This window comes from Anser brachyrhynchus, assembly GCF_964034855.1.
Source record: "Anser brachyrhynchus genome assembly, chromosome: 2".
Taxonomy (NCBI): domain Eukaryota; kingdom Metazoa; phylum Chordata; class Aves; order Anseriformes; family Anatidae; genus Anser; species Anser brachyrhynchus.
The window spans coordinates 138,482,355-138,509,816 of record NC_137695.1 but is presented as its reverse complement, the minus strand read 5'-3'; the positions used below and the strand labels follow the sequence as shown (position 1 = coordinate 138,509,816).

At 44.6% G+C, this 27,462-nt stretch overlaps 1 protein-coding gene across 2 annotated transcripts; it reads right to left on the bottom strand.

Annotated features, from left to right (window-relative positions):
- Window positions 1–1,509: 1,509 nt before the first annotated feature.
- Window positions 1,510–26,996, bottom strand: KCNS2 (potassium voltage-gated channel modifier subfamily S member 2). 2 transcript variants are annotated; one of them, XM_080583195.1, is made up of 3 exons: window positions 26,534–26,996; window positions 19,701–19,789; window positions 1,510–7,555 (listed from the first exon to the last, which is right to left on the bottom strand). In XM_080583195.1, the coding sequence occupies exon 3, from the start codon at window positions 7,516–7,518 to the stop codon at window positions 6,085–6,087; it is 1,434 nt and encodes a 477-aa protein (XP_080439321.1). In that variant the 5' UTR covers window positions 7,519–7,555; window positions 19,701–19,789; window positions 26,534–26,996; the 3' UTR covers window positions 1,510–6,084. The 2 variants fall into 2 exon arrangements, with proteins under 2 accessions (XP_080439321.1, XP_080439320.1); XM_080583194.1 differs by lacking the exons at window positions 19,701–19,789; window positions 26,534–26,996 and adding an exon at window positions 8,274–9,728.
- Between the last annotated feature and the right edge of the window lie 466 nt (window positions 26,997–27,462).

The window sequence follows — 27,462 nt, the reverse complement described above, 5'->3', positions numbered from 1 at the left end:
TTACAACGGGGAGAGCTGTGGCTGCTGGTAAGCCAACGGTGACATTAGAGCGTCACCAACCTTCCAAATGCGATAACAATTTCTCCAAAGGCCAGCAGTGCGACCGGTGGAACAGTCTGCTCAGAAGTGCAGGCTCATGCGCCACGCAGAGCACCTGCGCTGGTGGTGACCACCAACAGATGTTGGCCTGCAAATGAGCAGCACTCTTCAGATGCATAGAACAAATCAGCAGGTTTATAGCAGAATTTGTCCAAACCCTGAAAAAAATGAGCCATGTTTATCTCCGAATAGGGTTCAGTGAGAAGCCAAACCCCACTGGTACCTTGGAAGGAAGAAGAGCTTGAGGTGCTGATGTTTCTTCTACGCTTCTGTGAAGTTGAAGGGTTGGCTGCACGCCGCTGCCTCCTCCAGCCAGCTGCATGCATTTATCAAAGTGAAGACTTCCATGATTTAGGGTTGTGTGAAAAGGGTGAGATAATGTCAGGCAAACAAATTGCTCCTTGTCCAGTTTGACTCTCAACCAGAGGCTGTGAGATGATTCCCCATTTGCTGTACTAGCAGCAGAAATAAACACTAGAGCCAGAGCTTGGCCAGCAGCATCGCGCTATTTCAGGAAATACTTTCTAGATTGCTTGGAGGTTGCCTCTTCCAGCTGATGACCCATCCCTTTATGCATGAGAGGTGAAGAGATTAACGAACCTTGATGAGGGCGATACAAACTCAGCGGTTGCTCAGAAGGCACATCTGTTATGACCGTGAATCAACTAGGTGGAGAACTGGTGCTTTGAGTAATGTATTGCCTGTTGTGGCACTGGTAAACCTGTCAATTACTCTCAGGTGTAAAGCATAGTCCTTTTATTTATCTTTTTTTTTTCCGCCAAAAGGAAAAGGCAGAATCTGTAAAAGATGCTTCAGAAACCGGATGAGAATATTGTTCTAGCTCTGCCTAAATAGTGGGGCATCTTAAAAATAAGTTACAGGAGTTAAAATTAATTTCTGGTGTAACTAAAGGGGAAGCTAGGCGCATAAATTGGGGAGAAAACAAACAAACAAACAAACAAACAAAAAAAGAACATGGTAAGAAAATACTTGTTTTGGTACAACACCTCGCCACGGGGTATGAGTGGTGACTGTGGGTTGGATGTTGTTTGGAAGTACCATCGAAGGTAAATGAAAGTCAGGAATATTGTGAGAGGAAACGGATAACTAAGACAGCAAGAGCAGTTACTCCACGGGCTTTCTGCAGCTTGTATGTGCACAGCTGGGGCCTCCGAGGGTGGGGGTTGGTTTGGAGGAGATGAAAGGTCATGTCAAATTGATTTAGCACCTACAAGTGCTATTGGTATGCTGCTTAGTCCCTAATCTATGAGGTAGAGAACAAGAAGCTTGTGCTATTTGCTCATCTAAAATATGTGTTTCAATCCCCTCCCTCCCCCAATTTACTGCATTTATAAAGTAGAAATTTAGCTTGATGTGTATATTTAAAATAAATCTGTCTTCACAAGAAGATGAAGGCTTCTCTTTTATTATAATATATACTAACAATATCCTGAAATGTAAATAAATTCTTAATCTCTGTGTTAATATACATATTTTGTGCATTTAATTTCCATGTTGTGGCACAATGCTGAGATCTTGAGTGAGTAGCACACTACGGGGACAAGAAACGCAGTACAAAGAGCACCAGATAGTGTAGTTCGCTGCCATCTCATAAAGTCCTGTACAAAAAAAAGGTACCAATACTGAAGGTATTCAAGTTGGAAAATTAAATGCAAAGTTCGTTGTTCTTAAGTTTTCCTTGTGAAGTAGATCATGCTGTACTATGTGAAGAAAAGACAGTCTGCTTTCAGAGTGGGTAAGGTAGTCTGCAGGGAGAGAGAATTTGCAAGTGATGGAAGTACGTGAATCATAAAACAGGCAATAATACAAAATCCGAACACACATAAAAAGCTTAATCACAATCTATGTATAGATTTTACTTCTCGGGAAAATAACGTAACATATTGCTTCTCGGGGACATCTCTGAACGATAGCCTAGATTTGTACTAGAAGTCAAGATTCTCTAACAGTTCATTCCTGGCAAGAAAGTTTCTTCATTTGGAATATTACCGTAATCCTCACTGAAGCGCTTCAGGGCTTTCAGCCTAAGGAGAGCAGTAGCAGCACTTATGCTGCCGTCAGGCAGGTGACCATCAAAAGGCAGGAGGAGCACGTACCACGAGCAACGTTTTCACTAAACTGCACACCCATAGTAAGCAGGTTGTTGACCACAATGATGCTCAAGTTTCAGATACTGGAGAAAGTTGCCAGTTAGTCCACTAATACTTTAATTCAGACCTGTAGTTTTATAACTGAAGATGCCCTGCTCTTACAAACCAGTGATTTAAAAAGCCTGGGGCAAGTACTGGTTACTCAAAAAGTACTCCTTCTCTTCGCCTCATAAAAGTTTTTGAGATATTGAAGTTTTCTGTCAAAATATAAACATTTTCCTGTTTAATGAGAAATGAAGACCTCCACCACGGGCTGGACTGAGCACTAGCAAGAGGTTACTTCATAAAATGGCAGGAAGGATGGGCCTCGTTCTTCCTTGCCCTGGTATTTTTGGTGAGTTAAGACAACATTACTTTACTCGCAATAATTGTCATCCTCCTTGGTGAAAAATTCTGTTAGCCTAAGCAAATATTAATAGTGCTGTATAAAGTGATCTCATTCAAGATACAATGCTGTGCAGTGCCAGCTCAAACAGATTAAATCTAAGCAGAAGTAAGGCAGAAAAAAAAAAAAAAAAAAAGCTACATCCCCTAGGATGATCAGAGGAACGAGGCTTGCAAAAAAAACTACAGGGATCTTGGCAGGTATCGCCCCCTGAAAATAAGCCTGTAAGTGCATGTGATGGCTGTCTATCTATACATCATGCATGCAAGCGCTAGGAGGAAAAGGAATTATTTAAGCTACAGAAGAGTGCCGGCATGAGAACAGCCTCATATAAAGCAGCTGTTAATAACATTATGCTAAAAGTTGCACAAGCCTCGGAGAGCAGCGCAGTTCTGGAACGCAGTTCCAGAGTAGTGGGAGCAACGTCTGACTACTTCTAACATGGAGCTAGTTAAGTTTATGAAGGGAATTCCTGCGTACTGCATAAAGTCATTGTCATGATAATAAGAACATATTAAATTTCAGTACTTTATTTATTTAGTGTCTTTGATCCAAAGCACTTATATAAAAAAGCAATAATGAAAATTCCTTTCAACCAGTACAATAAAAGTCATAATTCCTTGGGGTATTTCATTTTCTTTAGTAAAATGCAATTTGGACACATTCCATTCAATACTTGCAGAAATGACAGAGCATCAGCCCTATGAGTAATAAATCTAGAACATAAGATAAGCTATAGGTTATTGAAATGATGTGTTGCAAAGTTTGGAATCAACCTTTGCAATGCTAAACTCACAACAGCTGAGGAAATTTGTGACTCTTTGGCAAGTTTACAGATCTCCTCAAATAACTTCCCGGAAAGTCACTGGTTTTGAACTCCGTGAATCTACTGCTCGCAAAAGTGAGATAAAACCACTGCTTAGAGTGAGGTTGTCTGCAGGTCCCGAGGCAACAGACCCGATGGGGGCTGCATTGGCCTCGAAACCAATGGGAGATTTTGCCTCCCTGGCAGTATTTAACCTGACTGGAGTGTACGGATGTGCTACGCAAACCCTTCTCTTCCTTCTCTTACTTCTTTCACAGAGTTTCAATCCAACAGGTAACCTAGTGCTGTGCCATGTTTCATATGGGTATCTGTAGGTGTATGATAGTTTAGACTCATGCAATACGAAGAAGAGACAAGACTATTGAATTTGTGCCTGTGATGACCCAGTAGAGAACTTGAACCAGCCTTCCAGAAGTGAAAAACCTCGGCAAAATGTTTCAAATTTGGATGCCTAATTTGGGTCATCCAAGTCAAGCTTCAGGGCCATGTGTACAGCTTTTTGATGTTTGGAGCTACCGAGCAACATCTCGCCTACCGACTTCACGGCTTGTATAGGCTATGCTGAAATCTGTACAAGTTTTATTCTGGTAAGACTAGAAAGGACCTGTTTTCCTCACGATTCATGGCTTATTGACCTCAGGAGAGGGTGTTCAAAGGAACTTTTGGGCGGGGAGGGTGAGGTGGGGTGTAAGTTATTTCCCATTGTGTAGCCTTTGACAGATCACTGGAATCTGATCCTGGGTGCTCGGCTTTCTGGTTTTAGGTGGAGCTGACACACCACCACCACCAAAAGATCCAGACCAGACAGCAACCCCTAACAGTCTAAAAAGGGACTTATCCATACCATATTTGCTTTATTCTGCCAGTTGGGTGACTTTAATTTGGGTGCCACTCCTTGTTATGGTATGCAAACACAGGCTTCCAAACAGGATAAATTCAGCTTTAGTATTTTAATTTCCGTTCTAACCTGTTTGAATTTATTTTCTGAACCTCTCCAGTCTTCACAAGAAAAAAATAAAAACAAAAAAGTAGCAGAACGCGTAATAAATGGGGCAGAAAAACTGCAGGATTTGAAGAGAAATGCTGCTCTGCCCTCTGAGTGCCGGGAGTTTGTTTCACAGCACAACTCACCAGAAATGTAAGGGCTCTGCCTGTTGGCTACAAGTGCTTGATCTCTGTACAATTACATAAGGGAAAAGGCTGATCACTCAAATAATAAGTTTATGTAGATTCATGGTTACTCTTGAGAACCCAGATGATCTGCTCTCTTAAAAAAAAAAGACTTGAAAAAGTACAGGCCAGCCCTTGAGAGGATTTAAACCGGCTACGTCACAAAACCGGGTGGGAGGATCTGCCCACAGTGAGTGCAGTATTAAGCTCTTTTTCTGTATCTGTTCTTTTCTTAGGCCCTTACAGTCTTTCTTAGCTGTAACTTGTGAGTTCTTTTCAGAGGGAAAATGTGACTTGCAGGGTATTTTTTTTTTCCCCTTAGAGTTTCCTTGGCAGAAAGCGTAATGGAATTGGCTGCCATCAACACCTGCTTTCAAGCTTTCCTGATAAAATTAGATTTTGTATCTCAGCATCACATATGGCAACTTTATAATTAGTCTTTTTGCAGTATATGAATGTCAGTTCCTAAAATGCTGCCTGTACTGTTCATGTGGGAATATTTCTCTTCATTAAACAAACCCAGATTTTCCACTGGAGCTCCTAATTGTTGAAAACCCACGTTTTTGTGTGGCTAATCTCAGAACCATTTTGATGGGCTGAAATGCAGAGCATTTCATTGGAACAAGGCTGTGAGCACATCCCTTCTGAAAAGAGAAACCTGAGATGTCTTCATGCCCCTCCACACCTAGAGTCACTTGAGGAACTCTTTGACTATGCAGCTATCTGAAAATGAGGGTTGGGCTTCTCCAGAGGGCTCGGTGTTGACCTAATGTTGGAAACAGAGGTAGGTCTATGCTTAGGAGCTTCTAAAAAGTACTACTGTACACAGCATCTCAAAACAAGAACACTCAGTTTTTAACACGTGCTAAAGAGTAAGCAAACTTCCACTGAAATGTGAAGCTCAGAGGTGTTTTCAGACATGTGATGAGCAGAATTACCAGTCAGAAAGACGGGGAAAAGTGTTCCCGTGTCAGTGATTCACAGGTGCTTCTTTAAAAACAGTTATAAAATGCATCAGAAGTCCTACATTTGCCACGTGATAGTCTTGAACTAGTACAGATACCAGTACAGGTGATAGGTGATTTGTTCATCGTTAGTTACACAGCTGAGAATTTTTATTCCACTCGGTTATGCTCATTTCTCTGCTCAAATGAGGAAGTGCACAAAGTAATAAATCATCACTATACTGCTAGCACTAATGCCATGGGAGTGGTAACACTTGTATGAAAAGGTCAGCATTCAGTACCGATGCAACAGGATGAGGATGTGCAAACTGTCAACTTGTAATGTAAATTTCTTTAGTTTCTCAAGTGCAAAGTTAGTGCAGTGTCAGCAACATTATCCTCTAGGAAAAAAAAAAAAAGACAAATAGGAAAACATTCATAAACGTAGCTCTTGATAGCTTTCATGCAAACTGCTGTCAAACTTTTACACTAATGCAGTGAATCATTCAGGCTCAGCTCACTGGGGGTACTCCTGCTCATATTGGTAAGACTGGCCATAAGGGATTTAACTTTATAAGCATAGTAGTCCCTTAAATTGACCGATGGAACTTCTTTCATGCCATCACCAAAATCACAGCTTCTCATGGCACTCTCTAGCTGCTTCTGACGCCTGTAGAAGTGGGAGAATTTATTGAAGATCAGTGTAATGGGAAGCACTACCACTAGGATACCGGCTAGGATGCATGCAGATGCTGTCAACTTGCCAGCCGTGCTCCCTGGCACAACATCCCCGTAGCCAACCGTGGTCATGCTAACCGTAGCCCACCACCAACAAGCCGGGATGGTGGCTAACCCCTCATTCTCTTCTTTTTCAATGGTGTAAGCCACGACTGAGAAAATGGAGATGCCAACAGAGAGGTAAAGTAAAAGAAGCCCTACCTCTCTGTAGCTATACTTCAGGGTGGCTCCAAGAGACCTGAGACCTGTTGAGTGTCTAGCAAGCTTTAAGATGCGAAAGATCCTCATGAGTCTCAGGACTTGTGCAACCCTGCCTAAATTTGCCAAGGTCGGACTACTTTCCACCACCAAGTTGACAATTAAGGTAATATAAAATGGTAGGATGGACATTAGGTCAATCAAATTCAGGGCATGCTTGAAAAATTTTAAAAAGTCAGGAGCTACTGCAAATCTCGCCACCAGTTCAAAAGTGAACCATGCAATACCAAAGTGTTCCACGATTTCAAAGCGAGGGTCCTCCTCGGGGGTCCCGTTGCTGTCAACAATCTGAAAGTCTGGGAGGCTGTTCAGGCACATGGTCACGATGGAGCCCAGCACCACCACTATTGAAAGGACACTGAAGATTCGGCTTAAGACTGAGTAGCCAGGATTATCCAAAGCCAGCCAGAGCTGCCTCCTTATGTTTCCAAAGGGTTGTTTGTCAAACTTAGAGGCATCATTGTAGAATGCCAAAATCTCATCAAAAGAAGATGTGGTACTTTCCTGGTCACTTTGTTCCTCCCATTTCTCTTGGTCTGGCTCCATTTTCCTCCCATGGTAGCTGTAACTGCAGCATGAGTCTATAAAGAATTCATTGATTCCCCAATATTCAATCTCCTGGCTGAAAGAAAACACACAGAGTTCACCCATCACATGGAGCTTGCCAGTGTTATAAAAATGTAGCACGTAAGGGAAGAGCTCAGGGTTCCTGTCAAAATAAAATTCGTTCTTGGTGTCATCATAGTCATCGCAGAGCTCCAGGATCGACTCCTTCGAGTGGCAGCTCAGCAGTTTGCCCAGTCTGGTCTCGGGGAACCTTAGCAATGTGTTGGATCTCATCTTTTTCTTAAAGCCTCCAACGTTGATGCTGATCTCATTGTCTTCGAAATTTGCCTCAGATAAAGCCTTCAGACTCTGCCCTGTCATAGTGAGCTCCTTCGAAGGGTGTACAGGGAGTAAAAACCTAGGATACAATTGCACAAAAAAATCAGCAGAATGGGCAAATCTACAGCATGTTCACCCACTGACTTTCTTTCTCTCCTATTCTTTCCCTTTCCTTCTTTCTTCCTTTCTTTCTTCTCTTTCTTTCTTTTTTTCTTATTTTTTCATGTTTTCTTTCTTTTTCTTTCTTCCTCTTTCTTTTTCTTTTTTTCTTTTTCTTTCTTTCTTTCTTTTTCTTTCTTTCCTTCTTCTTTCATCTTTTTCTTTCTTTCCTTATCTTTATCTTTTTTCTTTCCTTTCATCTTTATCTTTCCTTCCTTCCTTTTTTCTTTCCTTCTCTCTCTCTTTCATCTTTATTTCTTTCATCTCTTTCTCCCCTTCATCTTTCCCTTTCTCTCTCTCATTCATCTCTCTCTCTCTCCTTGTATTTCCCTTTCTTTCTTTCCTCTCCTCTCCCTTCCCTTCCCTTCCCTTCCCTTCCCTTCCCTCTCCCCTCTCCCCCTTTCCTCCCCCCTTCCCCTTCCCTCTCCCACCTCCCCACCGAAGCCCCCCCAGGGCTGCTCCTTTGTCTCAGCGCCGCTCCCCTCCCCGCTCTCCCCCGGCCCCTTTCCCCCCCTCACCCCCTTGCACCCACCCCCCGCTGCCCCCTCAGCCCCCCGGACCTCTCCTCCCGCACCGGGACAGCCCTCCCGGGGCCCCGCAGCCCCCCGCAGCCCGGGGGGGGGGGGCTCCCTCCCTACCGTGCTCCCTCAGCGGCCGCGGCGCCCTGACGGCCCCCGCCCGCGTCCCGCCATCGCCGCCTCCTCCCGCCGCGGTGCTGAAGGGACAGCGGCGGCTCCAGCGGCGGCGGCGGCGGCGGCGCAGCTTCTCGTCATGGCGACGACCCCCCGCGGGGGCCGCCCTCCCCTTCTTCCCCGCCGCTCCGACCTCACAGCCCCGCCGCTGGCGGCTGGGGAGGGGCGGCACGGCGCAGCCGCCCCTGGGCGGTGGGTGTGCGGCTGTCTGTCCGTCCGTCCGTCTGTCTGTCTGTGTGTACGGGGGGAGGTCTTCTGACGACCCCCCCCCCCCCGCCGCCGGTGCTGGCCCCTCTTGAGGCGCGGGTGTGCCTCGCCCCTCGGCCGCCGCCCACCGCCCGTGGCTGGGTTGGGGCGGAGGTTGTACCTCACGCCTCAGGAGGCACTGGGATCGGCCATCGAGGCTGGGGAGACCTCCGAGATCACCTGGTCCAACCATCCCCCTGCCACCAATGTCACCCACTGAACCGTGTCCCCAAGCACCACGTCCAGCCTTTCCTTGAACACCCCCAGTGACGGTGACTCCACCACCTCCCTGGGCAGCCCGTCCCAGTGCCTGACTGCTCTTTCTGAGAAGAAATGTCCCCTCATTTCCAGCCCGAACCTCCCTTGGCACAATATGAGGCCATACCCTTGAGCCCCACCCGCGAGACACCCCCCGGTTTTAAAATACAACCCTGTAAGTAACTGCAGGCAGACACGGGGTGGGACAGGTCAGTGACGGTGTCTGCCATCGGCTGGGTCTCCAGAGCCTACTCAGACTCCTACATGGGGTGCCAGCAGCACCCCGCCGTGCCCCGCTGACACTGCTGCTGTGTGTGGCTGGAGCCCCGCACCTCTGGGGACGCTCCCACAGGGCGGTGCATGAGCCACAGCACCCTCAGCCCCCCAGGGACACTGCTTCTTGCAGGCACTGCTCCTGCTTGCCTTTTCCTGGCTGATGCTTGGCTCTCCTGACGGCGGGTGCCTGGGATGCAGGCTGTCCTGCTGCCCCCCTTTCCCCCTGGGTGTCCCTCCCTTTGCTGTAGATGCCCCAGGGCTGGGCTCTGGGTCCCAGGGGGCTTCGCCACGCGTCCACTGGCGTTTCACGGACCTCTCCTGCTTCCCATCGGCTGCACAGTTAAGTCAGTGTGTGACAGCCTCCCTCAAGGCTGATTAACCCATCACCGGGGAAGGACTGATTATACCGGCTCTTAATGCCCAGGGGCAGGGATGGCAGGACACAGGGCTGGGAACCACCACGTTGGGCTTTCTGAGCTGGATGTCCCTCCTTGCTCCCCAGGGCTTGGCTAAATCACAGAACTTCTCTGCTTTAGTTTCCCACTCACCATTAGAACAAAAATAACTCATGTTCCTTAGTGATGTTGCAAGGAATAGTGAGCTACTGCTGACAGTGCATTCAAGCAATGTCTTTTCACCAGCTCTGCGCTATCCTAGATATCTAGCGGGGCTTGAAACATATTGAATTTGAAAAAGATGTATTTTTCATTACTTTTCTTTTTTAGTTTTAAATTAGATTTTTTTCCCCCTAATGCTGCTTTGGAAGAAATTGAGTGGAGATATGCTTAGAGGATTTTCAAGCTTTTATACAGTGTCCTCTCCTTTTAAGCTACTTGGCTAAGGAAAAAAAAATATATATAGGCAGCCTCATGCTAATTTCAGGAAATGCATTTATCCACCTCTGTTCTTATCCTTTCCCTGGAAAAGTCACCGGTCACTCTCCATATCTAACCTGGGATATTTCTGTATTTTCTGATTAAATGGCACAGCAGAGTTCATGCAGAGGTGCTGGAAATAACTTAAACAGCAAAGTAATATAACTGTGTTAGGATACAACTCCTCCAAGGCTAATATAACTGCTCCTGTAATTAGGGCTAATTGGCTCAGCCGGAGCATTTTCATAATAAGGCTAAAATGCTGCTAGCACCCAAGGTAGTAATCCAAAATTGATCTGAACGTTCCTGCAAGGCACGCGCTCTGCTCCACAGCCACCCGCTATCGCTGACACAGTGCTTTTGCCTTTTCCAGCCCTAAGAACAGGACGAATTGCTGCAGACGCACTCACGTTGGTGGAATCTAAGGCAAATGATCCACTTTGGTATGTCAAAAGGAATCAGATATGTCATTTTTTTTTCTGAAGATGAGCCAGTGATGTATCAGAAAAGAGTGAAGTTCAGGAAGCACTAGTAATAAATCAAATAAATAAAAAAAAATGGCTTCGACTAAACTGCCCTATGGATGTTCCCTGGATGGGGGAAAATGGAAGAGGAGTGTGGAGGTGGGGCTGGCATGGGAAGGAAGCAAGAGAGGATTGCCTTTTGGGCAAGGTAAATGGGCGACTAACATCACCTGAGGGCCGCATCACAAATAACCAACTAGCTTTGGGTCTGCAGGAGTAACCTGTTTGACTCTGAGACTGTGTGAGAAGGACAGGGTTTGTTTTATTGGTACACAGCGTACCATGTTATTTAAGGAACACGAGAAGGTGCCAGCGCTACGTGAAGGCATGGGCTAGGTGCTGGTGCCTGGCTGGGACTCCTGTGGCGTGCCTCGCATGGCTATACACCCTGCCTGGGGTTTGTAGTGACCCAAAATGTGACAGAATGGGGAATTATTGCCATGCTGGCAACAAACCGGGGGTAGGAAGCTGCCACCTGGACACGTTGTCCGTGTCCCTGTCTGGCCCCTGTTGGCAGCCCCACACCTGCACTACCCTGCAGGGAGTTTAATGCTGACGGGGGCATGTGGCACTGAGAACCTGGGTGCCTTGTCAGCTTTGGAAGAAGTGAAACGGCTCCTTCTGCAGCCTTAATTAAATATTGAATAGGATCTAAATGAAGATATTGGACCTAAGTCAGTGTTTTAATCAGCACTTCCACTGGCTGGTGGATAGATTCACTTTGGACGTAAGGCCACAAACATCTATTAGGCTGGAGGTGGGAAGTCTGAAATTAAGATTTACTGGAAGATCATCCCCCTTCGGTCCTGGAACCAGACTGAAACTTACATTCTTGCTGACCATTTTCTTTTGCACCAGATAGATTGGGAAATCCTGGAGTCTTGATGTGTTACTTTGAGATCAACAGATAAAATCTGATTTTCTTTGCAAAGCCTCACAGATAGCTGGGAGCAAAGCTTAGATCTTTTCTTGACATCATTCCTGCTACCTCGACCATTGACTGTGGCCAACTGGTAAATACGTTTATAAATATTTATTCATTTATATATATATTTTGCACATAGTGCTCATTTAAATACTGGAAGAGGCCTGTAACAGAATATTGCCAAGTCAAAAAGAATGAATAACTTGACAACGAATTTAAACAATTTCATAAAGGCTACTTCCCTCTCTGGATGCTTACACAGATGATGTGAGTGCAGCCAGAACCGGACAGAGCCCCCATCTGACAGGAGATATGAAGAGGAGGGGTTGGTCCAAATCCACCTTGCTCTTACCCTCTCGTGTCAGCATGGTGGCTGCTCTCATATCTTTTAGCTGCTGGTGATCTGTGGCCAGCTTTTTCTAACTGAAGTTTTAAAGAAGCTGAGTCTAGCCCATCTGTAGGATCTTTCAGCTGTTCTTGAAAGAACGGTGTCAAACCTCCCTGCCGTAACCCCAGGCAGAAATGCAGTGCCATTTGCTCATGAACCTGCTCATTATGTAAGTGTCCTGACAGACGTGCCTGCTTTCCTTGGGAGGCAAAGGCTTTCTGTGAGCTGTTGTGGCATTTGCAGTATAAGGCTGGGGAGGGAGGTGAGTCAAATGCATTACTAAGCTTGAAGTGCATAAAGCAGTGGCAGTGATGTCTGAAAACAAACCTCTAATGTGACAAACTGAAACTCCTGTGGACCACAGAAAGGCCATCTGTCAGCTAAAGAAAATGAACCACGCTGCCTGCATTTCATTTTGCCTGACAGTGGCTCTACAGTGGCAAATCCTGATCATTTGTGGTGCTCTGAATGCATGAGCAATGAAGGTTTGCTGTGATGACTCTGCTGTCCCCTGCCTTTTGTTGAGACTTGACCTGCTTAGTCACTGCTGTGCCTGCAGCACCTGATGCTTGACTACAAGGGACACTTGATAATATTTACCTTTGCAAGCCCTGTGGGCAGGCAGCACTGTCTTCCTTGGGGAAATCACTATACCCTGGAGTCATGGAGTGCAAGGCAAGAAAGGATCATTGGCTTCCATTTAGCACAGACTGTGGAACTTCAGCCTCTTGTCCCCTACTGAAAACTGGTGTCTGTGATGGGTTGAATGAACCAAGCCTACAAACCCGACTGAAAAATATTAGAGGAGTCTGCAGCGGGTATGTTTACATGAGCATTCTGCTTGGGATTAGGGTTGCGCTTTTGAAGTCATCCTCCTGATTGGCTCCAATGCTTTGATTTGGTTTACACTGAGGCTGAGAACTGCATTCCTTCTGGATAAAAATGTCCCAAAAGCTGAGCTGCAGGAGTATGTCTAATGCAGTCCAACACAAATGAATATTCGGTCCACAGGACTAGCCTAGGGCTACTCCAAATAACCCCTGAATCATCTATGGCATGCACATAATATCCTCAGCACCATTTTTTTTTTCACTTTATTGAGCTGCTCTGAATGAGCCACACCAGTTGTGAGTGTATTTATAACCAATGCCTAGCTCAGGTGTAGCTGTCTGTACTGTAGGTACTCTATGTTAAAGGAGAGGCATGGTTGTACTTTGGAATTGGAAAGCATTTCCAGTAGCAATAAGCAATGGGGAAGAAGGGTTCCCAGGACTGCAGGTTTGGATTTAGGATGATGCACTGGGAGAAGAACTCATTAAGAGCAGCCCTGTGGAGAAGGACCTGGGGCTTCTGGTGGTCAAAAAGCTTGACATGAGCCAGCAGCGCGTGCTTGCAGCCCCAAAGGCCAACTGCGTCCTGGGCTGCATCAACAAAGGAGTGGCCAGCATGGGAGGGAGGAGATTGTCACCCTCTGCTCTGCGTTTGTGAGGCCCCACCTGGAGTGCTGCGTCCAGATCTTGGGCCCCCAGCACAAGAAGGATGTGGGGCTGTTAGAGCAGGTCCAGAGGAGGGCCACGAAGATGCTCAGAGGGCTGGAGCACCTCTCCTGTGAAGGAAGGCAGAGAGCTGGGGATGTTCAACCTGGAGAAGGCTCCACGGTGACCTTGTTGCAGCTTTTTAAAACTTAAAGGGGGCTTATAAAAAAGACAGAGAGCAACTTTTTGCTGTCAGATAATGACAGGACAAAGGGGAATGGCTTTAAACTAAAAGAGGGAACATTCAGATTAGAGGTTAGGAGGAAATTCTTCACTCAGAGGGCAGTGAGGCCCTGGCACAGGTTGCCCAGAGAACCTGTGGATGCCTCATCCCTGGAGGTGTTCAAGACCAGGCTGGATGGAACCCTGGGCAACCTTACCTAGTGGGTGGCATCCCTGCCTGTGTCAGGGGGATTGGAACTGGATGGGCTTTAAGGTCCCTTCCAACCCAAGCTGTCCTACAATATGATTCCGTTCTATGACACTGGGGCATACCGGCATACCAGTGACATTCTCTGCACATTGCAGAAGTGTTTCTGCAGAGGGAGAGCAGAAAATCTATGTGCCACACCTGGGTGGCCACTGCCACCCCTCACTAGCTACCCAAACATCCTGATGCTGCAGGTAGTGTCTCACTAACCTCTGCCTGCTGGAAGTCCTGGAGCTACTCTTTAATCTGCCACATAAAACCTGGTAAAACCTGCATTTGCCTGTGTTGTGATTTGCTGTCAATGACTCACGTTGTGTTTTTATTTTGACTGAGTGTCACCTGAAAGCTGCAATTTTGGAAACAAAGAAGGTAAATGGCTGTGAGCAGCCTGTAATTTCTGCCCCATATGGATGGCACAAGGCAGAGAGGGGTGCAGTGTTCCTGGACTGAGGCACTGTTTCCTTCTGAGTGCCATAAGTGGCCCACTACATTATCCACTGTATAGCCCCAAAGACAAATGCTTTCTGCCCTCTGTAACATCCTTAATTCCCACGAGCAAGAGGAGTTATCTCAAGATAGACACAACAGAAGAGCTGCCCATTTTGTCTGGTGTCAGCTGTGCTCTTGTAGGTCAATCCTGCTTCCTAGGAAAGGGAGAGACCAAATGCTGCCTTGAGAGAACACTCACCTAGGTCCTTGGACGCCTCTGTGGTTGAGGTCATAGAGATTTGGGTAAAAAGATTTTTGTGAGGTAACATAAGTACTGGGACCCAGCTCTGATCACAGAGGACCATCAGAGGCTCCAGCACTTCTACATCCAACATTTGTCCATCTCAGCGCAGAATCAGAAGCTGCTGGTTCCTGTCTCCTGCACACGGTTCTCAGCTTCTTCAGTGTGAAATCCCAGCAATGTCTGTCTTTTTATGAAGCTACCTAGAATCAGAGACTTTGCTTTATCTTCATATTCCTTGCAAAGGATTGAGCTGGTACATCGTGGCCTCTGGAGTTCACAGTTCTTCAGTCTCCACTTAGGTTGCACCAGCTGCTCCGCCAAGAGGAGAGCAAAGTTCGCCTCCAAAATCAGCCTGACAGTGAAGAAGGCGAAGGGCCCTGGGTGACTAAGGAAGTAGCTACCTGACAAGGAAGGGTCCCTGACAGCACACGTACATCCTCACTGCCCAGCATTGCCAAAAGGGAGTGAGTGACAGGCTCGTCACGCATGTCACACATGCCAGCTTCCTGAAGCTTCCCAGGACAGCTGCTGTGAATACTCTCCCCTGGTTTGTGTCCTGTGGACCATTCACCATTCCCTCATAAACCACCATGTGCAAAATTTGCCAGCTGGCAATTTAAGACAAATCTCTCTCTCCTTGAGCTGTCTTGTAGCACATAGCCTGGAAGGGCACTGTCTAGGAGATAAGTAACCATTACGCTCAGCCAACAAGATATGTTTCTCTAATGGCATTGCCTTCAGCGATTTCTCCTCTTTTAGTAACAGACTAAAGCAGAAAGAGAAATATTTTGTGACGCACAGAGCCATATCGTGATTGCTACAGACTATTTAAAAAATTCTGCTTAGTGGAAAACAGAGTCAGCTTCAAACACTTACTTTTTAATAACTGCCCACACAGCAAACAGAATTTAAAAACTTTTCCATAGCCTGCTTAATGCTTATGTGACCATGTTGAATGGGACAGCACCTCCTGTCCCGTCAACACTGATAATGAACCGTTTGCAGCAATGGTCCATCTCTGATTCACCCACTAAAACTGTGCCATGGTAGTGCCTTTCCTGAAATGTATCTCAAATACAGTTTGGGCTGTAATTTATCCTAAAGGCTTGACTTGCCTGTCTGAGGGTGTGATTGGGAGTTTGCACATTCTTCTCTCTCTCCAAATATTCCAAAAAATATTTAAGAAATCTCTCACTAGTGGATGAAGGATCAAGAAGCTATTTCCTTTGGATTCATTTTGATATTTTTGGATTATATTTAAAATAAGAGCAAGCCAATTCAAAAAGAAAAGAAAACAAAACAAACCCCCCAAAAAAACCCACCAAACTGGATCGCTAAATAAGATTCTAATTAATGTTTCCCACTGTTATCATGAAACAAAAGGTTTTAAAGTCTCTAAAACATGTTGGGACATCTGTGCTCAGTTTCTACACACAATGCAGAAAGTCCAAAACATCATGGGAAACCTTATTTTGAAGGGATGCCAGTCCAGATCCATGCTCAGAAAAGTTTCATATGGTTCAGATCAGATTTTAAAAAACTCTCTGAACTGTTTTATCCTTTGCTAACATGATTTTAAACTTCAGATTTTTTAACCTTAATTCAACAAAGCACTTAACGATATGCTTAATTACAACCACCTCTGGTTTTCAGAACCATGCTTTTCTTTGGTCTCCTGGAGTTTGTTATTTCTATAATAAAGAGTAAGAGGAAATAATGCAGTAATTTTTTTTTCAAGAGCATGCTATGGAGTTATGAGAATACTGCAGTCATTTAAACCTCAGAACTCAGCTCACTGACATACATTTGGTATAAAGTCGAGTGGGGCTAGCGTGTTGTGAGTACAGGGAAACATGAATTCCATTTTATTTGTTTTTCTTTTCAAACCACTGCTTTGTAGAGCAATTCTGAACTTTGCTGCAGTCAGAACATTACACTAACCAGCTGCTGAACAAAGACTTCAGTGAATCTAGGTCAGGTCTAATTTGTGGAGCTAGTGGAGTTAGTCACTAATGGCAGCTTTCTGAAAGGTACAGATGGAGAATCCATGAGCTGTGGGAACAGAATTACGGGGCTTCTTCTCACCATCAGTTTTAATGCGATTTGTTTTATTTCCTTTTCCAGGAGTTCCTTTTTCTCAGAGTTCCTAGTAAAAGAGAGATTAAATGTGACAGCCACATCTGTTTTAGGAAATTCCCGTGGAGATATCAGATTGGTAGCTGGCTCAAGCAATGTTAAAAGTGAATGCTTCTGGTCCGAGCAGGTGGTCTATGAACACTATGAAAAATCCCTAGCTTTTTATAGCGACTTTCATCTGAGGATCTCAAAGTGCTATATAAATATAAGTTGATCAGGCCTTACAACATCGCTGTGAGGTGATCACTTTGTAATTGTAGGGAGTGGGTTTTATGGCTCACAAGTTTGCTGCTGGCTGTGAAATCCTATTTGTGACTCACACAATCTGCCCCAAGTAGAGCAGATGAATTGCTGCTGTGTCTGGAAATGAGAGCTGTTTGAGATGCAGCGGTACTTGTTCCACTCTTACAAGGGTTCTTCTCCCCTTCCAGCTTGCTCCTTGTTCTTCCCTTCACTTTTCCCCAGTACCCCTGCCAAGTGCACACACTAGCCGTGCTTCCTTTTGCGTGTCCCACCTTGGGCCACATTTTCCAGAGGTAACTTGTCATAGATTCATGCTCTGCAGATTGTTTCTCTGCAGTTCCTTGGACAAAATACGTGCTTAGATGTATCTCAGCTGGCCAAGGCATGGCAGTAGGGTTAGTACTCAGTAGTAGGGTAGTTAGGGTAGTAGATTAGCTAGGGTAGTTCTCAGTGTTTTTGGGGTTGATTTAAAGTGTTAACAGAGCATCACACAGATCATGTCAGTAGACAGAGAACATCTGACTGAGCCATATCCTGCAGCCAGCAGAAGAGGCTGCCTTGTACAGCAGTCCTGTCTGCCCTACAAATGGGCTGGAGCATCAGGGTAACCAAGGGCATGTTTGCTTTGGTGAATATTACTTTTGTATTTCAGAAAAAACAGCTTATTTCAGAATCGGGTCATAACATGAGAAATATTATTAGTGTGTATGCATCTGTGTATATTTTTATGTGTGTATCTGCAATGTTTATGGTATCCATCGATATTTATTAGTCTTTAGGACAGGGATTTGGCACAAAATCAGTATTTTTGAGTTTTTGTTTGTTTCTATAGCTGTAGAGGCTACTTATGCTGAGCACGCTTTGATTTGCACTGAACATACTTTAAATTCTGCCATATTATATCTCGCATCCTCTTGGAATGTAGTTTTGGGCTCTCCAAAGACTCTGTCACTTCCTTCAGTAAAATGTGAGTTGGAGGGTATGGGGAAGATCAGTATTTCCAGATGAAAATGCACCTGGTTGCTTGGATAAAGACATGAGGCTTTGTTGTCTGTGTGATAACACTCAGGTTATAAATATCAACTTCTGACAACGTCAACCCACAATCCCTAATGCTAGCTGTAAATCCTGGTTTGTTCTTTTAAGCATTCTGTAAAATATGATTGTCGTCCAAGGCTGAGAGAAGAGTCCCCCACAGTGTTAGTCTGGAACTTGAACTGCATATTATACCTCTTGGTATAATAAGGCTGATAATACTAACTCTATCCCCAGCCAACATCTGCAGCGCAATGAAAACCTTAAATGCAAAGATATTTGAGGTTTGTATGCTATTACACCGAAGAAAAACTTGCCATCAGATTTGCAAGTGTTTATAATTTTTAAATTTGCTTTGTAAAGGGCTTTACCTTCCGATCTCCATAGCAGGCAGCACATCTGGATTTCCACCCTGATTGTGACCTCTGGATATTGCCATAACATAAACATTAAACAAAAGTAATTATTGATAAAAACCTGGTCAAGTTATTTCTTGTCTTGATTTGTGGTTTAGAAGATTTCCATGGACATGTGTTGTTCCTAATATACAGCTACCAAAAAAAAGATTAATGAAATGACCAGTGTCTGAGGATTGTGTCACTGGATTAAAAAAGCTGAGGATTCTTTCCAATGGCTGAACCAAAGTGACTGAGCTCAGCTCACAGTCCATTCACATTTTGGCTATGTGGCAACACGCTACAGATTTGTTAGCAAACAGCATTAAATAATCAGATGGAACCAAAAATTGTCTGGGAGAGACTGGGAACTTGACTGGGGGAAAGGAAGCAATCAAGAAGTTTACTACTGTAAAAGTTCGTTCTGTACCCCAAAGAGGAGAGCAAGGAGAACAGTTTCTTGGAGTTTAAGATGTGTAATAGCAGGCAAATGCTCAGAGCATCCAGTTCTCAACACAGCAAACAGTAACCTAGAAACATATGTGGTGTGCAATAACACTCATAAATCTTAAGAGATTATGTGTTCCTAATGCAAGACTTCAGACTGATCTATTTTGTTAAGTGCCAAACTTCAGCATGATTCAATCAAGTTTTTCTTAATCTGAATTTATTTACTCTCGGTGATGATGATTCATTGAACATGCCTGTAGTCCAGTCTGTTGAACTAATTTATCAGGCATTTTGATGGACTGGTGATTTGTCTTCTCTGAACATTTCATGGTTTATTTATTTATATCATCTGGATTGTGTAGAACAAGAACTGCAGTTCTGCTAAGAATTAGACATTCCTCAATGATGCCTTTAGTAACAGGAAACGCTTTCTAGATAGGTATTCTTATTGCAATGTAGCCAAATAGCTAAGCCAGGAAAATTTCTCTTATCTACAGATCCATTTCCCCTCACTAAATTCCTGTGTTAATCTGGGTAGATTTGTATCAGAGACACAGCCTTGGAAAGATGGAGGGACAACAGCGGTGAGGCTTCCCTGTGCAGGACATGGGCTTTTCCTGGAGGTTTTCCCAAGAGTATAGGTCAGAAGAAGAAATAAGACACAAGGAGCTTGCCTACACAGCCAAATGGACATGGGATTACTGTGCAGAGAGGCCTTCTCACACTCTCTGTCCTCTGGCTCTTATGGATAATGACAGCATGCAGACCAGGCTGGACTTCAGCGTATGTTGGCAACTCATATACATTCCCAGAACGGTACTTAAATCACTGTTTTATACTGAAACCCATCTCAATGTGACCACAGTGCTGTGACCACTTATTAAAGCTAACATCAGCTCAACTGCAAGCAGCTGGCATGCCTACCTTCAACACAGGTATGTTGCTTTGGCCTTCTCTTCTCCAAGGGGATTTATCTCACCTGGTGATTTTCAGAAAGACTTACAACTCTCTACCTGTGAAAGGAATAAAAAGTAAACATGTAGAAGAAGCTATTTCCCAAAGTCAAAGATGTTCATTTTGTGTTTGGCTGGGTGCAGAATGAAAACGTGGAACAGGATGGAACAGACCAGGACAGCAAAGTCTTCCGAAGGGGAGCAGTCAGGCAGGTCTGGGCTCCCCAGTACAAGGGACATGGACATAGCTAAAGCCAGTTCAGTGATGGGCCATTAGGATGTTTAAGGGACTGGAGCATCTGACATAGGAGGAGAGGCTGAGAGCTGGGGCTGTCCAGCCAGGAGAAGAGAAGGGTCAGGGGGATCTCAGCTATGCGTATAAATACCTGGCTGGGTAAAGAAAATGGAGCCAAACATGGGCACAAGCTGGAACACAGGATATTCCATTAAGATGAAAGAAAAAAAAAAAACACATTTCAAAGCAAGGGTGATTGATCAACGACACAGGCTGCCCAAAGAGGCTGTAAGTCTCCATCCTTGCAGATATTCAAAACCTGACTGGATATGTCCCTGGCAACCTGACCCTGCTTTGGGCAGGCACTGACTAGAGGTGCCTGCCAGCCTCAGCGGTTGTGTGGTTCATAGAATCACAGAATGGTTTGGGTTGGAAGGGACCTGAAAGTCCATCTAGTTCCAACTCCTCTGCCATGGGCAGGGACACCTCCCACCAGCCCAGGTTGCCCAAAGACCCATCCAGCCTGGCCTTGAGCACCTCCAGGGATGGGGCATCCACAGCTTCTCTGGGCAGCCTGTGCCAGGGCCTCACACCCTCAGAGTGAAGAATTTCTTCCTTATATCTAACCTATACCTACTCTCTTTTAGTTTAAAGCCATTCCTCCTTGTCCTGTCACTACACCCCCTGCCAAAGAGTCCCTCCCCAGCTTTCCTGTAGGCCCCCTTTAGGCACTGGAAGGCCGCTGTAAGGTCTGCCCGGGGCCTTCTCTTCTCCAGGCTGAACAACCCCAGCTCCCTCAGCCTGTCTTCATGGAGAGGTGCTCCAGCTCTCTGATCATCTTCATGGCCCTCCTCTGGACTCAACCTAGTAAGTCCATGTCCTTTTTATAACGGAGGCCCCAGAGCTGAACGCAGGCTCCAGGTGGGGTCTCACGAGAGCAGAGCAGAGGGGGACAATCACCTCCCTCACCCTGCTGGCCACGCTGCTTTTGGTGCAGCCCAGAATACAGTTGGCTTTCTGGGCTGCTGGCACACATTGCTGGCCCATGTTGAGCTTCTCATCAACCAATCTTGTTCCATGAGATTCAATTATAAAATTTCAAGTATTTGTTAATGCAGATGGTAGCAGTGAGCTGAGCATTTCAGTGCATCAAGTAGATGTTAACCCTCTTGACTCTCAGGCACGCGATGTTCTTTTGTTGAGCAGACAAACAGTAGACCTAAATTACAGATCAAGCATCATTAGTGGAACAACAGAACTAGCACACATTTGATATTATATATGTGAACAAAGGTACGTCGCATGGCTATCAGCTAGTAGGGATGCGTTTCAAATACAAATTGGCTGTGCTTTATTCACTACTGGTCAAGGACTGATGTTCCTGCCATATCACTGGGCCTTATCAATGACATTAGATTTTGGCCCCTTTTCTTGTTGTTGCTCTTTCATGGGCTACATCAGCTCAACTTGGCTCAAAGACTTCCTGAAGAGTTGTGTCATTTGGGGATTTTGCCCAGTCATTAGAAAGAAACTGTAACGATCTAATGTTCCTCGGATTTTTGCTGTAAGTCACTGTGTTTGTAAGTAGCACTGATCATGGCAAAAATATGTCCTTTTTTTCTCTGATATGTTCTTCTGGCTTCCCAGTGTACTGACCTGCTTGGTAGGTTAGCTAGCCCTAAATACAAGCCAATTCTTGCATACCTGAGGACAGTGAAATGCATTTAAGATATCTCTAACACATTTGGCATGTTTAAATATATCCTTTCAGCTTGTCTTCTTTCACATAGCTTCTGAGTGATATTAATAATAATGTCATTTAATTCGGATGAGTGGTTCTATGGTTCTGGCTTCTACATCCCAAATGCAATCCTTCCAGCCTTGGCCTCTTTTCCTCTGCAGGGAAATTGATTAGACTTTTTCAGTCATTCTATATATTTAAAGCTGGAAGACCCATTTGTATACAGGTCTAAAGTTATTAAACAATCAGATGTACTTCAAATCTAATAGTTTTATTAGTGCCTCTATGTTGACTTTGATTGAGGTAAGAGATTTACATTGCCAAGAAGAAATTAATTGCACCTTTATGTGTAGACATATGTACTAGATCATTCTTGAATTTTTAACATGGGAAAGCAGTCACACTTAAATGATAAAATGTATTTATATAACACTATCGTTACTTGCTGGTGTTACTTATCTGGAAACAACTATACAGGAGTCAGTGTAATTGGATGTATATAAAACCAGTGGAAGATCAGAACTGAGATCTATGCTGTCAACTTTACTTTAGGTTCAGAAATCAGCACAGGAATCATGCACAGCTTCAGGAGGAAGGTACCAAGGTTTCCTATCCAGTTAGAAATCCACAGTGTGTTACTTGTCCCTGACATTGGTGCAGACAAATGTGGCCAGCTGACCCTCTTTTAACAATATAGCTCTGATTTTTTTTATAACTGCAGGTTAGCCAGCATACCATTATACCTACAAAATTAACAAAACCTGAAGGAAAGAATCTGGAGTGACAGAAGGAGATGTACGTTTTTTGAGGAATATTTTTCAAGAAAAGAAGACATATCGCTAGTTCCTTCTGGAATGCCAAACCACATCTGAAAATATGCAAATGCAAAAACCATCTGAAGATAGCAGCCTATCGTTATTAGCAGCTCTGCCAGTGTATCTCCACAGACCACTGAACAGCATGGAGGATAGAAAAGGTTCAGTTCTGCTGTTTACCCAGCTGTGGATCAGCTGGTTCCATATGACAAATTTGTCTTTCCAGTTTGCTTTTGTAAAAAACTAAGAAATTACTTGAAACAGTAAAAAAATAAACCCATAAAAGAACACCATATTTGTCAAGCCAGGACAGAGAATGCCAGAAATAAAGTTGCCATAATTCAGGTCCACTCTGTGTATTGTCATCCAATTTGTAATTGCATGACCACAGCCTGTTTTTTGTTTTTTTTCCCCACTGCACAGGATGGACCTGCTGTGGGATGAATCATGGTTACCTCATTGCAGAAACTGGAATTTGGAGGGTGATGGCAGAGGATTTCAAGATAGGAAAGGATTGTGCTGTGGTTTGGGAAACTGAGCGTTGTCCTGGTATTGGATTTTGTTGCTATTATGGATTTTGTTGTTATTATCTTGAACATCATTCCTATGAAATGCTGGGCTAGTCACTTAACTCAAAACTTTTCACAGATGTTAACTGATTTTCTGGAAACCCTGTCAACTGGAACCTGGTTTGGGATATGGTGAATTCTCACTATTATGGGAGCTGTGCTTTGAAGATATGTTGTAGATCCTGAAAAAAAATCTGTTCTTTTAAGCACCTCAAGTCAGAAACCAAAGTTATGGTTTCTTTTAACAATTTTGACTTCTATTTCTTTACACCTCAGCTGCTATGGGTAAACAAGGAAGTTAATGTTTCCTCCTCGTCTTCAGGAGCCCTGGGAAGATAAAATATCAGTGTTTGCAGAACACTGGGATACTGCAGAGGAGAAGACCATAAAATGCCTTTTTGGGAATAAGTAGTTGAGTTTCAGTGCTGTGTCAGATGATAGGTGCCATGCTTAGAATAACAGTGTTTTAGGTTGGTTTTTTTTTGTTTTGTTTTGTTTTGTTTTGTTTTCAAATATTCAGGCTGTTATTTTCATATAGAGAATTAGCTGAGATCCATGGTTAGGCTTTGAATGTTCATTTAGTCCATTCCTCTGCTTGAGAGCAGTATCATTTAGGCCTAATATATTCCTGTGAGGTACTTGTCTAAGTGACAGACTTTTCACAATCTCCTTGCATGATTTTCCATTGCTTTACTTTCTTTACCATTAAAAGTACTTTTCCAGTAGCTAGCTGTAATCTCCTCTGCTGCTTGCCCAGTCCTCAGGGAAGAGGAAAGAGTTTCTCTATGGGACAGCCTCACCGTGTGCATGTAAAAGGGCACAGAAACAAGGTTCTTCTTTTATTTCCAAAGAGTTTTAAATACTGCCCCAAACAAATAGTCTGCAACAGCTCAGGCTGGGGGCTGACTGCCTGACGACCAGCCTGGCAGAAAAGGCCCTGGGGCTCCTGGTGGACAACAAGCCAGACACGAGCCAGATCTGGGCTGTGCTAGGTGGCACACGGCTATCAGGTCGAGGGAGGGGATCCTTTGCCTCTGCTCAGCGCTGGGGGGAAACATATGGAGTGCTGTGCCCAGCTCTGGGCTCCCCACTATAAGACCTGGACATCATAGAGTATACCCAGTGAAGGGCCATTAAAATGTTTAAGGGGCTCAAGCACCTGATGTACGAGGGTGCACTGAGAGAGCTGGGAGTGTTCAGCTTGGAGGAGGGAGCTCATCGATGTGTATAAATATCTAAGGGAGGGGGTTGTAAAGAAGATAGGACCAGTCTCTTCTCAGTGATGCCCTTGGGACAAACTGAAACACAGGAAATTCCACTGAGAGATCGGAAAATACATCTTCAGTGCAAAGGTTGTCAAATACTGGCCCAAAGAAGTTGAGGAATCTCCATCCTTGGAGATATTCAAACCTGACTGGACATGATTCTGGGCAGCCTGCTGTAGCTGACCCTGCTTGGGGCAGGGATTGACTAGATGAACTCTACAGGTACCTGCCAGCCTCAGCCATTGCGTGGTTTGGTGACTACAGCAGTGTATAGAAAGCACGAGCCTGCATGAGCAGTTCCTGCGGAGAACTGAAGGTATTGAGAAGCTGTTCTTGGAGACAGGTGTTTCACTCACGGGCAGTCTGTACATTAAGGGGAATCAAAGTAGATACACTTAATGTTTGAATACCTTTTACAAATCTATAGGGTGAGACTCCTCCCTTGCTCCTGAGGATCTGGAGTTTGGGTACCTTCCCAGCTCTCTGCAGTAAGGCGTAATTTTTAATATATATATTTTTTAATTTATTTCCATCCTTGTGTACTTTTTCAAAAACATTAAGTATTGCTTAAGTAAAGAAATACAGCTTGCTGCCAAGTCTAATGCTCCTATCACCAGTGACACATTAAAATGTTCCTCACTTTTGCTTTTGTCCTTATCTTCCTCAGACAGCTGGGAAGCCTGTTCCCAGTGTCTTATGCTTGAAGACATTATTTTCAATGGATTTCTTCTTTCATTTTCTTCTTCTCCTTCCCTTCAGCACAGAGCATGAGATCTCATTTTATAATGCATTATAGCTGCTTGTCTGGGGAAGGGAGTTATCTCAATGAAGGGCAATTTTCCAGTATATTCTGAACATTCTTGTGGTGCACGTAAGAGGTTTAATGTCTTAAAACACTGATCCTGTAAGATATTAGTACTAGATTAACCTACACCATAAGCAAAACTAAACCTCAAAATTCCCATGCCCTTTCCACTTCACCCTCAGATTGCCTAAATTCCTGAGCCATCTGCGTGTCTGTCAGCCAAGTTTCTCTCAATCATCTGCTTCTGGTCCTGCCTCCAGAGCCATCCAAATCTGTATTACACTGAGCAGCCAGCTTGGAAGTTCACAATCTACTCTTGCCACCCCGCCTTTTCTTCTCTTGAAGGTTTTTCATGCCTCCTTCCTTCTCCTGAAGAAGAGACGGTGTGAATGCTTTCCTCTAGCTCTGCTGTTAGAGCAGTCACTCCTGCTGAACGACGGAATATTTTTCTTGGGACTGAAAGCTAGACCTGTGGCCTCCTGCATGATGAGAACATCATTTTCATTTCTCATCCAGTAAACCCTCAAGGGGATACAAGCATCAATGGAAGGGATGGTAACCACTGTTCCTTCTGCTAGGCTGAGTAGTTAGGACGCTCTTTGAGGAGCTGTGAGATGTGAGCTCAAATGCAGCCTGGTGAAAGGGGGAGTGTTCTCAGGGCTCCCATGTCCCCAGTGAATAGTCCAGCCCCTGAGTTTGAGGTGTCAAGGTCTCTGATCTGAACCTAACTTTTTTCTCGGTACTACCTGTTGGCACTTTAGTTCCTTGGCCTCCCTCTCATCCTTGTGTTTTCATTAGTTGTCCCCAGGTTTTATTATTTTTGCCTTCCCATAAAACTGTGCTGCGTGGATAGTTTAGGGGAGAGAAAGGCTCACATCTTAGGATTTTACAACAGATGAGATGTATTAGCACACAAACCCTTTTATCTGGACTGCAGTCACCCTGGCTGCCATTGCCCTGTATATTCATTCAGTCCATCCTCTCAAAGACAAAAGCCCGTTTGCTAAAGCACATTCTCTCATGTGCCTTTGCGCAGTCTAGTTTTAAGGGATTCAGAAAGAAGAAATGTCAGACCCCTTTGCAGGTAGCTGTCTCACGGGGCAGTACAGCTCACACTGTCACTGAGCTAGCCTATATTTCTTTTAGCTTGTTTCTGACCCTTGTTCCTTCCCACTCCATAAATCAGTCCTCCTCCTCTTTTGTGGTGTTTACACTGTCCAAATAGATAGAGGTCCCCGGGGTGGTTCCTCACCTCCGGCAGATTGTCTCAGCATTAACGCCTGAGCACACTCTGATCTCTTTGCTCAGCTGTCAAGCAGCCAAACTCATCTCATTGTCTTAATTCCTCATAAATCAATAGGTCCAGATACTTACCCTCGTGCTTCCTTTGGGATGAGTCTGTTCCACAAGCTCACAGCCAGTTTGTTGGTCTCTGCCATTATTAAGACCTTCTGTCTCCTTTCCTTAAGCACATTTCTCCGCTTCATGTCTGTATTTGAGGCTGTGCTTCCTCCTGCAGACCATTGCTTTTGCCCATCCACTTGGCTCTCACTTCGCTATTTCCAGCCTGTCTAGGTTTCTTTGTGTTTTGTGTCTGTCCCCATTGGTTTACACAACACCTCTCTAATTCATAGGAGTCGTTACATCAAATATAAATTGAATGAATGTGGTGTTTACTGCTTCCTTCCAGATCATTAATAGACATTAAATAAAACCAGACTTAGAGCAGATTTCTAGCCCTCTTCCCCTCCCCTCCCCACACCCAATCCATGCCCCAGATACTCTCCCATCGGCTCTTTATATTTATCTTTCATCCCTCTTTGTTTATGGACTCACAGCCTGTGTTCAATCTCTGTGACAGTGCTCACTTCCCAGCCAACTTGCATTCATTTTCAAGGCATGTTTTGTAGCTGAGGCTTTTCTCAGAACTGGCCGTAGGCTGGTTCTTCATTCCCTTCATCTTTTGGTCCTGTAAATTAAAAAGAAAGGAGTGATCATATATTTTTTTGAAAAAATTCAGTCTTTATTGACTCTCCGGGATGACTTTCACACCGATGCTAAGCAAATGCACCATCACTCATGATAGGGGATGCATTCCCTTTTCCACCAGTATGAAATGTTCTTGTCCTCCTCACTGTTTATTGAATGCATTAATCCCATTGTACTTACTAATCCAGTCACTTAAGAGTGTAATATATGGGTCATGATGACCATTCAGTTGCTCTTCCATGCTGGCTCTCATCTGCCTCTTACCAGCAAATATTTAATCCATCTGCTTAGGAAGGTCTTGAATTTGTAGGAAG